General features: G+C 33.1%; 2 protein-coding genes across 2 annotated transcripts; both read left to right on the forward strand.

Annotated features, from left to right (window-relative positions):
* Positions 1-256: 256 nt before the first annotated feature.
* Positions 257-2,873, forward strand: LOC140836081 (WAT1-related protein At5g64700-like). Its single transcript, XM_073201493.1, has 7 exons — positions 257-545; positions 738-800; positions 1,006-1,122; positions 1,254-1,506; positions 1,870-2,028; positions 2,172-2,323; positions 2,581-2,873. Exons 1-7 carry the CDS (start codon positions 373-375, stop codon positions 2,708-2,710), a joined length of 1,047 nt encoding a protein of 348 aa, XP_073057594.1. The 5' UTR covers positions 257-372; the 3' UTR covers positions 2,711-2,873.
* A 5,968-nt stretch (positions 2,874-8,841) lies between these two features.
* LOC140837042 (potassium transporter 5-like) lies at positions 8,842-12,692 on the forward strand. The gene is made up of 9 exons (XM_073203030.1): positions 8,842-9,054; positions 9,522-9,744; positions 9,905-10,153; positions 10,257-10,295; positions 10,412-10,672; positions 10,766-10,818; positions 11,037-11,151; positions 11,250-11,504; positions 11,625-12,692. Exons 1-9 carry the CDS (start codon positions 8,869-8,871, stop codon positions 12,584-12,586), a joined length of 2,343 nt encoding a protein of 780 aa, XP_073059131.1. The 5' UTR covers positions 8,842-8,868; the 3' UTR covers positions 12,587-12,692.
* The last annotated feature ends 102 nt before the right edge of the window (positions 12,693-12,794 follow it).

A 12,794-nucleotide genomic window follows, 5' to 3' on the forward strand; every position in this document is an offset into this window, starting at 1 on the left:
TTATTCATTTTTTTTTTATCCAAAGTGTCAACCATTTTTCCATATCTCATCAACATTTTTACTACGTCACATCAACGCTAGCTTCGACGATATACCACAGAAAACCAACTAAAAGAAAAGTTACAAAACCAAGACTTAACCATAACAAGTTAGAGACGGAACCCAAAAAAAGAGTATATATATGTATATATATATATATAATCATGCACGTGAATAACTATTTAAAAAGACAGAATCCCTAGTAGTATGTAGCTTACACAGCCAGCTACTTATATATATATATAGAGACCTCCTGTAAAAGATTACTTACAGCCCTATTCAACTTGTTTGCACAAATATATATTGAAGAGAAAATAATAATATTAATATATAATGAGGGGAAAGAAGCCATATTTGGTAGTTATGTTGATACAGTTGATATACGCAGGCTATTTCTTGCTCACAAAACTTGCATTAGATGTGGGTATGAACACCTGTGTGTTTGTCTTCTACAGACAAGCTGCTGCCACTCTTTTTTTAGTCCCCATCACCATTATCTTAGAGAGGTAATTGTACAGTATTCAGTAATTTTTATTGAATATGTTGTTTAATTTTTCTCCTTATCTTCTTGTTCATGGATCATCAGAATCTTTAGTGTCGAAGTTTTATTTGCAATAAAATCGTATCTTGTTTATATATGCTTGATTAACTGAATGGCAATAAAATTTTGGTATATTTTAATTTGATTCTACTTTCAGGAAAAGCGCTCCACCTCTATCCTTTTCCCTGACGATCAAGATATTCCTACTTTCACTGATTGGGTACGTCTTTAGTTTCAGAAACATTACCATTTTTTTTTGTACGTAAATATTAACAAGAATATAGTCAATTAAGTGTTTTTTTTTTTGGTTAATTAGCTAGTTTCATGAATAGATTCATACATGAGTTTCAATACTAAATAGATCTTATGTTAAATGAAATCGTCTTTTTTCGTATAGAAAGTTTAATGAGTTGGATAATTTGCAGGATCACAATGAGCTTAAACATTGTTGGTGTAGCTTTGAAATACACATCCGCATCTTTGGGAGCTGCTACTTCAAATACTCTTCCTATTATTACTTTCTTTCTTGCTGTTCTATTAAGGTAAAGTTAAAGAACCTTTACAAATTATTTATTATTTTCATGTTGAGGAAAATAGAAGGAAACCAATTTAATTTAAAAGCAACAGCCATTTTGTCAGATATGATACTCATAAGGTGTACCTGAACTCACAGGATGGAAAGCGTAAAACCTAGGACAGGTCCCGGGATAATGAAACTTGGAGGAGTAATACTATGCCTTGCCGGAGTAGCGACGATTGCTTTCTTCAAAGGACCTCTCTTGAAACTATTGGTGCATCATCACTTGATCAGTAGTCGCATTGGCGAAATGCAACAAGAACAAGCTCCTGCTGCTGATTCTTGGGTTAAAGGTGTCTTCCTCATGATGTTTTCCAACGTAACCTGGGCATTATGGCTGTTATTACAGGTTAATTATAATAGGCTATTTATCTAAATCTATGCACTTAATTCTCATCGTATTTCCATTGAACTTATGCATTTAAATGCAATTCATATAAGAGTACAAACAAATCGAGTTGGTTCACTGGCTTGAATACATATTAATTTCATTATAATATAGCTAATTTCATTAATTTAATATAGCTAATTTGATTGTTGCACAAATATTTGAAGCACATGACATCATGAATCATATAGAAACCCTAGAGATACCTAAAATAACTCATTCTTCGATCAATTAAGAAACGAGATGGTCGTACGTTGTTTCGGTCATTTCACTTATTATTCCATACTGAAAGACATTGAAATATATATATATATTTATATATAGGGTAGATTACTAAAAGGGTTTCCTTCGAAGCTGCTGTTGACGACTCTGCAGTGCTTGTTGAGCACAATACAGTCATTCCTTGTGGCACTCGTTTTTGCAAGAGATCTAGCTCAATGGAAACTCGGATTCGATGTCCAACTTCTATCGATATTCTATTGTGTAAGTCTGTTTAAATAATTATCATATGTTCTCTTTTAAGCTAATTACAAGACAAAAGCATTCTCACAAGATTTAACTTAATTTGTTAAACTTAAGGATCATATTCTATTTAATTAATTATTGTTACACATATATGTTGACAGGGAGTAGTGGTGACTGGTGTTACATTCTACTTGCAAGCATGGGTTATAGAGAAGAAAGGTCCAATCTTCCTAGTCATGACTACTCCTTTGATCATGATCTTCACAATCACTATATCCGCACTCGTATGCGGAGAAATTATCACTTTGGGAAGGTATGTGTATAGACATTATTATCTTTTTTTTTTTTGATAATATTAGCTTTTAGCTAGAATTTCATGTAAGGCCGATGGAGCACGAAACTCATAATTTTATAAAATTGCAAATAAATAGATGATCACATAGTCTTCTCGTTAGATTCGTCGTGCGCTACCTGTTTGGATACTTGATATATAGGTGGTATATTATATACAGTATAGATACTTTGAGCTTATGCTAAACTACATGCTTCTACAATTGATGGTATTTGTAGTGTATTGGGAGGAATTCTGCTGGTTGGAGGGCTTTATTGTGTGTTATGGGGAAAGATGAAGGAAGAAGAAATTGCAAAAGGAGAATGCAATCCAAAAGTTGTTGACGAAAAGGCTTCATCTCTAGTGTAGCATTGAAGGAATAGAATTGCAATTACATGGATGATAGTTGTTAGATGTTATCTTTGTAAAACACTCAAATTTCCAGCTTTGAATATTTTTAAATTCGAAATATATTGGATAATGTCGAGATTTTAATTTGTACCGAGTAAATTTTGAAGTTTGCATGAAATTGTGCCCCCAAGGAATTCGAAATTTAGCCTAGATAAATATACAAATTTCGAGAATTGTAGATATGGATCAAGATGTATACTACAATATAAAGATCTTCAAGATAAGGAATTATGATCCTAAAAAATAAAAAATCATGTATAGGGATATATACACATAAACCGAAATTTTATCAAGATAAGTGCTTCAAGATTGAAGATTTTCTAGACAAGATAGTGAACAGAAAATTCAAAATTATGCATGTACGTGCATATATAAATAGAGATCCGTGTATATAAATATATACTTCAAGATGGGGAGATTTGAGTATCAAGATTGGCTTATCAAGCACATGAAAAATTGATATTAGCATGTCAAGTTTTTGAAATATGATTATCATGATGATAAAAGATTTCAAGAAGATCAAAAAATCAAATCTTTGTTCACGATCTATCTCTAATTCGAATTTCAAGATTTAAACTTTGAACGCGAAGATAATGAAGGGAAATAATATTTTCGAATTTAATTAATAAAATGTCTTGATTTAAATTATTTCCCTAACAATATTTTTTCCTTGTTGATTGATTGAATATTTAATATGATTTTGCCTTTATAAGATAATGAGATAATTATGGAAATATATTCTAGATATGATATTTATTATAATGATTTAATGAAATATGATATCAATGGTTAAATAGAGTTTATTTGTAATTAAACTCTGATTTTCCTTATGAAATAAGATTCCTTGTGAAGAAAAAATCTACAATTACAAATAAGAGATCAAGGACCTAATTGCGTGCTTCTTCCCTCACAAACATACATATACGCACTTGTGCACGCCGTGAATATCAGAGAAATAAGTCATCAAGGATCGTGCTGTTTTGAAGAGTGGTGATCGCGTGTTGCCTTGAATGTTGGGGACATCTGCAGACATCATCCGTAATGAAGTTGGCTGAAGATTGTTTTCATGGCTCCTTTTTTAGCATCACGTTTTTTTTTGCTTTCTTAGTTGATGTTTTATTATTGTTGGTTGTTTTAGAAAGCTTTTATTTTCTCAATTTGTTGAGGAAATCGATTTTAGTCTTAATCACTAATGATATGTTTTTGTAAACGTTGTGATTTTCTAGTGATTAATTTTTGCCCTGAGGTAAATACTTGTGCAAATTTAATCTTGTCCATCAATTTATTTAAAGTGAATTTGTGTTACAAAATATAATATTCCGCTGCATGCATGTTGTCTTAAGTGTTATAACATTTGACACAACACCTAATTCTGATAAGACACAAAATTACAATTTTACACTACTGTTGATATATTTTTACACATATGTCGAACACTATTTCTTACAGATAAAATGTGATCAAGATAGCTCCCACACTTCTATTACTAAGGCATCACCTCATTCACGAAATCACACCTAAAACTCCATTGTATTTTTGACACTCTGCTCTCCAAGTGCTGTAGAGATTTCAAAGATTTTACAAGCCGAAGTCCAAACACTGTCTGAATTTAAGCAAGATTCCAAGATATTTTCGATCCAAGCTACCCTTCTCATGTTTTCTTCATTCAAGATTAAGGTAAGTGAGCTATTGTATATAAGTTGGCATACTTGTTCTTTTAATAAGTGAACTTATATTTTAAGAGATTAAATTCATATATGAAGTATCTTCGTTTCTTAAAGTTCGATCGAGCTTTATTATGATTCTTCTTCTCTTTTCTTGTGATACGATTAAGAACTATCATACGTTTTGTCAATGTGATGATTCAACTAGATATGAGTTATAATCCTTACATGTGATAAGTTTATGACCTTTACACGGCGTGATTCGCTCCTTTAGAGTAATAAAAATTAAGGAATAATATTAGTAAATCATGTAAAATAGATGAATTTCAGTGTTAATACTATGCTTATGTTTATATTGTATGTTATACGAAATATGTCATGTATGATATGTTATTTCGAAGTTCATGTATATTTGTTATGTATGTGTTTGAACGACCCTACTTGCTAAGTTTTTCCCCAAACACTCATCTCTTACACTCTCTCTCCATATAAGAATGAAGAGCAAATCAAGGATGATGAGCAAGACCAGTTTTGGAGCTAGTGACAGAGACATAAGAATCATGAATTTATTTTATTTACTATATTTCAAGTTTTAATTTAAGTTGTAAGATGCTTCCGCAAGTTTTATTACGTTTTGGGATTTTACATTGTAAAAAAATGATATATATGAAGTAAATGGATTTTGGTTTATACTATGCTACAAGACTCTATGTTTTTCGATTATGTGATTGTTGAACAACCTCAGATGTCTTGTGCTTCAGTCTCGGGGCGTGACAATATTTGGTTGACTTAAATTTTTAGATTAGTTTGCAAAAAAAATATTGATTTGAAGATTTTGGATATAAGGAGATAATTGGAAAAGATATTTTGTTAAATATATATTTTGAGTATTGAAGATATTATAGAGATAATCATATATGATCTTGATTGATATGAAAAGATAAAATGCAAGAGTTTGTCTATCTTGGATATATAGGAGTTTTCTTTATATTAGAGTTTTAAATTTTTTTGAAAAAGTTTGTCTATCTTGGATATAATAGATCTATTCACCACGATCATCAGTGTGACGAGGAAGCATCAGAACCAAATGACAGAAGAAGCAAAAGCTTCGTGCGTCATTACGCGACGTGTCGACTCATTCGATATTAGAGACCAAAATTTTTTCTTCTAAATCGGCAGCTCATGGCAGCTCCTCTTGACAGGTTCACTCCTTGTTTCCTTAGTTGATCGTTATAATATTCACCATTGGAAAGCTCGCTCTATGTTACTTTCAGAAACAAAGCTAGAATTTTTTTGTTGGAGGTGAAATCGAACTTTTTAAAATAGTTAATAGAAATAATGTTATAAATATAAATAATATTTATCAATTACTCACAAAAAATTAATAATTACAGTGATAGTAATAAATAATATTTGTCATATCATTTTATTGCAAATCTATCTCGAGATGAGAATATTTTTTACATAAATAATAATATTTTTTTATGAGTCAGATCGTGTAAGAGATGTCTCTCACATAATTGTCTCGGTTTTTGTGATTATAAAAATAGAATATTCAAAAATCAAAAGTAAACTAATGTTCAATATTTGAGCTAACTTATTTGAAATAAATTAAATATACGAAAACTTGACAAAAATTAGAAATTTAATCTTTCCAAATCAATCACCAATATTTATGAGTGGGTCTCTTATGAGACAATCTCACGAATCTTTAATCCTATCGATATTCATAATAAAAAGTAATACTCTTAGCATAAAAAATAATATTTTTCATGGATATCCTAAATAAAAGATCAATATCACAAAATACGACCCTTGAGATCGTCTCACACAAGTTTTTGACATGTCTCATATATAATGATTTGTGAGATCATCTTACAAGAGACCTACTCATATTTATATTTTTATCAGTTGTATTTTATTTATATTTTTATCAATCAACCACCTGCCAGCCCTGGCTCCGTTGATTAGATTTAACACGATAGTTGGAATCAGCCAAGTCAACAGTGAGCGCAAATTAGTTTTTTAGTTAACTCAGTTGGTAGTAGTTCATAATTAGCTGATCAATTAGTTAAAGTAAAGTTTACTTTTGCAATTGATCATGTAATATATAAATTAAACATATATGTAGGGGCAGAGCCAAAGACTCTTATAAGCTTGGGTGACCCAATTTTTTTTAAACTTTGTCGTGCAGGAGGGGGAAGGCATGGACCCCGTGCCAAGGTCCGTGTGAGGGTCCGTGTAGGCTCGTAAAAATGGCACCAAGGAGAAAACGAAGGCACGGACCCCGTGCCAAGGTCCGTGTCCGGGTCCGTGTACCTGCGGGAAGTGTAAACTCACGAAATTTCAATACATGCTATGCTTGTCATTCTAGACTCGATAGTACGGACCATGAACCGACACCCCGAGACCCATCCTAGCATGCCATAACATCGACCCAACTTCGCACAACACCCAAAGCAACGACGTCCACCCTACGACACATACAATTCAAAAACGTGGCAATTGACACCAACTAGTTTCCTACGACTTCTAATGCATTTTCGTACCTATCGACACTAAGCAACATATCAAATAATATCCCAACATCATACTATGCATACCTAGATGCAGCAACGATCACCCGTCGATCTCCAACGAAGCCTGCAACAATAAAATCTCAAAAACCCATTGTGTGTGCGTTAGATATATTTAGGGAGTGATTTTTGCTTAATTAAACCATTAACCATGCTAATCAATATACTAATTAAAATGTTAACTCAATTAACCAATTAATGAAAATACTATCTCTACTAACCTTTAAATAAAAATTCCCTAATTAAAATGAAAAGCACAAGCACTAAATCTTTAAAGGTTCTAAAATCTTAAAGTCACCCAATAAATAAATTAGGCTTTAAAAAGGCTAACACTTCATAATTTAATTAAAATGCCCCATTCTTAACTTAAAATAAAATACCACATTTTAAAAATTGCCAATCTCGTCACCGGTCTCCATTCCTCGATCCCGCCTCGAATAATCGCCTGAAATATGACACTCGAGAAAAACATTTGAATGTGCATCACATAAACATTAAAAAAATACAATTTAAATAAATCATGCATCACTAAAATCATTTTAAAATTAAATAAAATATTTAACAATTAAGTAAATGCATAGGTTATACGTGTACTGAATTTGGGCACTACATAATAGCTCAAGCACCACAGTTTGATTGCTCTACCAAGTAGGGACAATTATTGCACCCAACAATCTTTCTCCCAATAATTACACTCCTTGCAATCAATGAGAATTGAACCCGTGACCTTGGCTCTGATACGAATTGTAAGATCGAATGCTTACCGTTTAATCAAAAGTTATAGCTGGTGGTAATGGTACAACTCAAATTTTTTAAATTGCACAATAGCTCAAGTACCATGGTTCGATCGCTCTACCAAATAGGAACAATTATTGCACCCAACACAAACCGTTCAAACTAACTGTTAGATTATATTGTTGTTGTATGGTGAACTGATGGTCATTAAATAACCAGAATTTGTAAAGTGATCATTAAGAATTTCAACTTAGACAATGATAAGTCCTACTCGAAATAAATTGTTACGAAAAGTTGCAAATCAAAATCTTTTAGTGAATTCTAAGTAGAAGAAGAAATTATATATGAGTATTTATTTTTGAATATACATAAATATTTGTCCTCTTTATATTCGCACTTCACATATCGCTTGTTTCCATATCTAGTTATTCCATGTCAAGTGTTGCTTTTATTAAAATATGTAACTTATCACTTGTTTATTTTTCAATGTTTCATTGAAGCTAGTCGTTCAAGAAATTGTCTTAACCGCCTAAAAAATATTAAGGACATCTCGATTTCAAGAAAATATTTTAGAAATAATTTATTCACCGTGGTTATAATTTAATTTAGTGCGACAGAGAAATAAAAAATTTCAAAATTTGTGATGTAATGGTAAGTATTAAGACTATTTCATTATTTAGAAAGGAAAAAAAAAGCTACATGTCGCGATCCCACTTTTTTAAAACTTTTTAAGATTTTAGAAACTTATTATTTTTAAATATATTGCAGATATTTCTTAATTTATTTTAAGAAACATTTTGCATACATCTTATAATTTTTTTCACAATATATTATAAAAGATTCAAACATTATTAAGTTGAATCTGATATATATATATATATTTTTTGTATATTAATTTCTTCGGAAAAATGATTTTAAATTTTTTGGTGGAGGCTACAACGGGTGAGGTTCACCCGGTGGAGTAAAAAGTTGACCCGAGAAGTCAACTGAAGAAAATTCCATGCAAATGGAAAACACGCTCACGCAATTCACATGCAAATGGAACATCCACACACGCTAACCATAAACCAAAGTCCTAATATATGAACCAAACCGAGCTAGCTAACTAACTCCAAATCAAAGAAAGCTGCAACCTGCAACAATGGCGGATCGCGAATTCCATTCTCATGATCTCCACGATCATCAGTACGAGGAAGCACCAGAACCAAATACCCATTTGAGAGAAGAAGAAGCTTCATCGGTCGTGCTGAACCGCTTCGACTCGTTCAATATAGAGGCCGGAAATGTTTCTTCTAAACCGGCAGCTCATGGCGGCTCCTCCAGCCAGGTCCTCTCCCAGTTTCCTCAATTGATCGTTATACTATTCATTATTGGCAAGCTCTATCTTACTTCCATTTTTATATATATTAGATTGAGGACGATTCTAGAATTTTTTTGGGGTGCGGCATCCAATTTTTTTTAAAATAGTTAATCAATAAAATATTGACAGGGACGAATCTAGAATTTTTTTTGGTTGCGGAATCTAACTTTTGGAATATTTGATCAATAAAATATTATTTTTTTGACACTTTTCCTTATTTTGATTCTTTGTTAACAGTTTTCCAATTTCTGGGGGGATTTCAGACATATTTCATCTGATTTTTTGTTTACTAAATTTTCAAATATTTTATTTTTTTATTTTGGTGTACTAGCTTTAATTTTTTTCCTCGAGAGATTTCAGACATATTTCGTCATGACACTGAAAAATATCTGATATAACTTCAAAAATATGTAACATCTTCATTCATAGTGCAGAATAGCTGGAGAAGGCTTTTGAATATAACTTTTCAGTGTGTGGGAGTCGTATATGGAGATATCGGGACCTCTCCACTGTACGTGTTCTCCTCCACTTTTCCCGATGGGATTCAGCATACCGACGACATAATTGGAGTTCTTTCGCTCATCATTTACACCATTGTGTTCATTCCTATGATCAAATATGTTTTCATTGTTTTGAGGGCCAACGATAATGGCGATGGTATGTTTTGTATATTATTCAAAATTTTGATTTAAAAAAAAAAATTAGAAAACTGAAAAATCAAAATGTTTAATATCATTTTTTTAATCAATAATCTTTCCATTATCATACTTATTTATTTATTGAATTCTATTCACTTCAATGCGGGTGCTTGCTGCAGGGGGTACATTTTCCTTGTATTCCTTAATATGCCGGTACGCTAACGTGAGTCTGATACCAAAAAGTCAGCCTGAAGACTCCCGACTCTCAAACTACAAACTCGAAACCCCTTCGACCCATTTAAACCGGGCTCGAAAGATCAAAGAGAATCTGGAGAAGAGCAAAGTTGCTAAAGTCGTGCTTTTCCTCGCCACGATTCTTGGAACTTCCATGGTCATCGGTGATGGTATTCTTACACCCTGCATCTCAGGTATATTTTGAACACACGTGTTATAAATGGCAAGTTTAGAACTTTGAGTTGTCGTTAAGAAATGGGATATTTACATAATTTTGTTTATTGATCGAATTTGCAGTCCTTTCTGCTGTAGGTGGAATCAGTGGTTTGAGCAAAGGTAGCTGCAACATTTCTCTACGTGTTTACTTTCTTTCCTCTTTGGCATATATACAAAATCATACCATGTTCGTGATTTATGTAAATGTATAATGATGTTGGTATGTAATTTCTCAGATGCTATTGCGTACATTTCAATTGCCATATTGATTGCTCTCTTCGCCATGCAACGATTCGGCACTGATAAAGTGGGCTACACCTTTGCTCCCGCAATCTGCTTATGGTTTTTATTTATAACTGGAATTGGTGCCTACAACTTATTCAAGCACGATATTCGTGTTTTACGAGCTTTCAATCCGCTGTATATAGTGCATTATTTCCGAAGAAATGGTCACAAAGCGTGGGTATCTCTTGGTGGAGTTGTTCTCTGCATCACAGGTTATATTTACTAATCAATTCTAATACTTGAATTTGTTTAACTTTCACAAGCAAATTAACCAATGTTTATCATTTGTTATTCTCAATATATAGGGACCGAGGCCATGTTTGCTGACTTGGGCCATTTCAATGTACCAGCCATACAAGTAAGTATAGTAGTTCCATTATGCCACGCCTATTCGTTGAAGGAATATGCAATGATCATGTTTATATTATGATTCTCTAGCTAGCTACTTGAGTTGGTTTGTTTTCATATATAAGAACATCACATTGTTAGTCGGCACCGATCGATTTGTAAATTCTTTGTATGGATGATTGAATTCAAGGCAAAACCAATGAGAATTCTTTTTTTGCATCATGTCAGATTAGTTTCTCCGGAATTGTTTTTCCTGCTATCATCATCGCATATATTGGACAAGCTGCGTACCTTATGAAGTTTCCTGAAAATGTGCTAAACACATTTTATGACTCCATACCAGGTTAATTCCTCTCCGAGATGCTCCAATGCAAACATAATGCTAAATCTCTTATGGTTTTTGGGTTAAATCTGAACATTTAATTTATATATATCTTACAGATCCAATTTATTGGCCAACTTTTGTTGTGGCTGTTGCTGCGGCCATTATTGCCAGTCAAGCTATGATATCTGGAGCATTTTCCATCGTTTCACAATCCCTGAGTCTAAGTTGTTTTCCAAGAGTAAAAGTTGTTCACACTTCTACCAAGTATGAGGGACAAGTCTACATTCCTGATATCAATTACTTTCTCATGATTGCTTGTGTCATCATAACGTTTGGCTTCAAAACGACAGAAAAGATTGGCAACGCCTATGGTAATATCTTCGAATTAACTTCATTTTGTATTTCTACTAATCAGAAATTCTAATGTTTCTTAAATAGCAATTATATATTATACATGACAAGTAACATAGCCCACACTACTCATGTTGTAGGTATAGCTGTTGTTTCGGTGATGTTGATAACAACATCTCTGTTGACACTGATAATGCTCTTCATTTGGAAAACTAGAATTTGGTGGGTTTGCTTGTTCTTCGTTGTTTTCATGTCGGTGGAGTTGGTATATCTATCGTCCGTTCTTTATAAGTTTACCAAAGGCGGGTATTTACCATTGGCTTTCTCTCTAGTGCTTATGATAATAATGGGTATATGGCATTATTCGCAGCAGCAACGTTACATTTTCGAGATGAAAAATAAGGTTTCTAGTGCGTATATCAGGGATTTAGCTAAGAACAAAGACATAAAGAGACTACCAGGAATTGGGCTTCTTTATTCTGAACTAGTTCAAGGAATCCCACCAATATTTTCTCACTTTGTTTCTAACATCCCTTCTATTCATTCTGTGATGGTAATAGTCTCAATAAAGTCCATTCCTATCAGCACCGTCTTGCTTGAGGAGCGGTTTTTGTTTAGACAAGTTGAATCAAGAGAAAGCTATGTTTACCGTTGTGTTGTAAGGTATGGATACAAGGATACAATGAAGGAACCACACGTATTTGAACAACAGCTAGTGCAGAAATTGAAGGAGTTCATAAAGCATGAACATTTTATGCATGAGGCGGAAAACATCCCTAAACCGGATTTATTGGGTGAAGGATCAACTTCTTCTGCATTGATTCAGTCTGCTAGTTTCGATAACAAAAGGGCCGACATTCCACTGGCCCTGCTCCCGGGAGCAGAAGAACAAATGCGATTTATCGATAAAGCAATGGATCAAGGTGTGTTTTATCTGCTAGGAGAAGTGGAAGTGGTCGCGAAAAAGGACTCATCTTTGCTCAAGAAGATAGTAATAAACTATGCCTACACATTCCTAAGGAAGAACTTTAGGCATGGAGAAGAAATGTTGGTCATTCCCCAGAAAAGGCTTCTTAAAGTTGGAATGACATACGAAGTTTGAATTCTCACAAGATAAATTGGTGCAATTAAGCCATCTTTTACCCAAAGATTAAATAATTTGATTAGACAGTTTGAATTCAACATTATATATATTGATGTTAGAAGGATGATCGATTCAATTTCTCATTCCCGATTTGTCACGCCCCGAAGCTCGGGAGTTGACACCGGCGTCGTTTAACAATCACACAATTAAAAACAACCAGTCTCGT

Source organism: Primulina eburnea, chromosome 7 (assembly GCF_022965805.1).
Source record: "Primulina eburnea isolate SZY01 chromosome 7, ASM2296580v1, whole genome shotgun sequence".
NCBI lineage: Eukaryota > Viridiplantae > Streptophyta > Magnoliopsida > Lamiales > Gesneriaceae > Primulina > Primulina eburnea.

Excerpts from the sequence above, each read along its gene's own strand:
- LOC140836081 (XM_073201493.1), top strand. The coding sequence starts at position 373 with ATGAGGGGAAAGAAGCCATATTTGGTAGTTATGTTGATACAGTTGATA. Across the intron at positions 801-1,005 it reads TTCCTACTTTCACTGATTGG|GATCACAATGAGCTTAAACA; the intron begins GTACGTCTTTAG and ends GATAATTTGCAG. Across the intron at positions 1,123-1,253 it reads TTTCTTGCTGTTCTATTAAG|GATGGAAAGCGTAAAACCTA; the intron begins GTAAAGTTAAAG and ends CTGAACTCACAG.
- LOC140837042 (XM_073203030.1), top strand. The coding sequence starts at position 8,869 with ATGGCGGATCGCGAATTCCATTCTCATGATCTCCACGATCATCAGTAC. Across the intron at positions 10,673-10,765 it reads AGTTGTTCTCTGCATCACAG|GGACCGAGGCCATGTTTGCT; the intron begins GTTATATTTACT and ends CTCAATATATAG. Across the intron at positions 11,152-11,249 it reads ATTTTATGACTCCATACCAG|ATCCAATTTATTGGCCAACT; the intron begins GTTAATTCCTCT and ends TATATCTTACAG.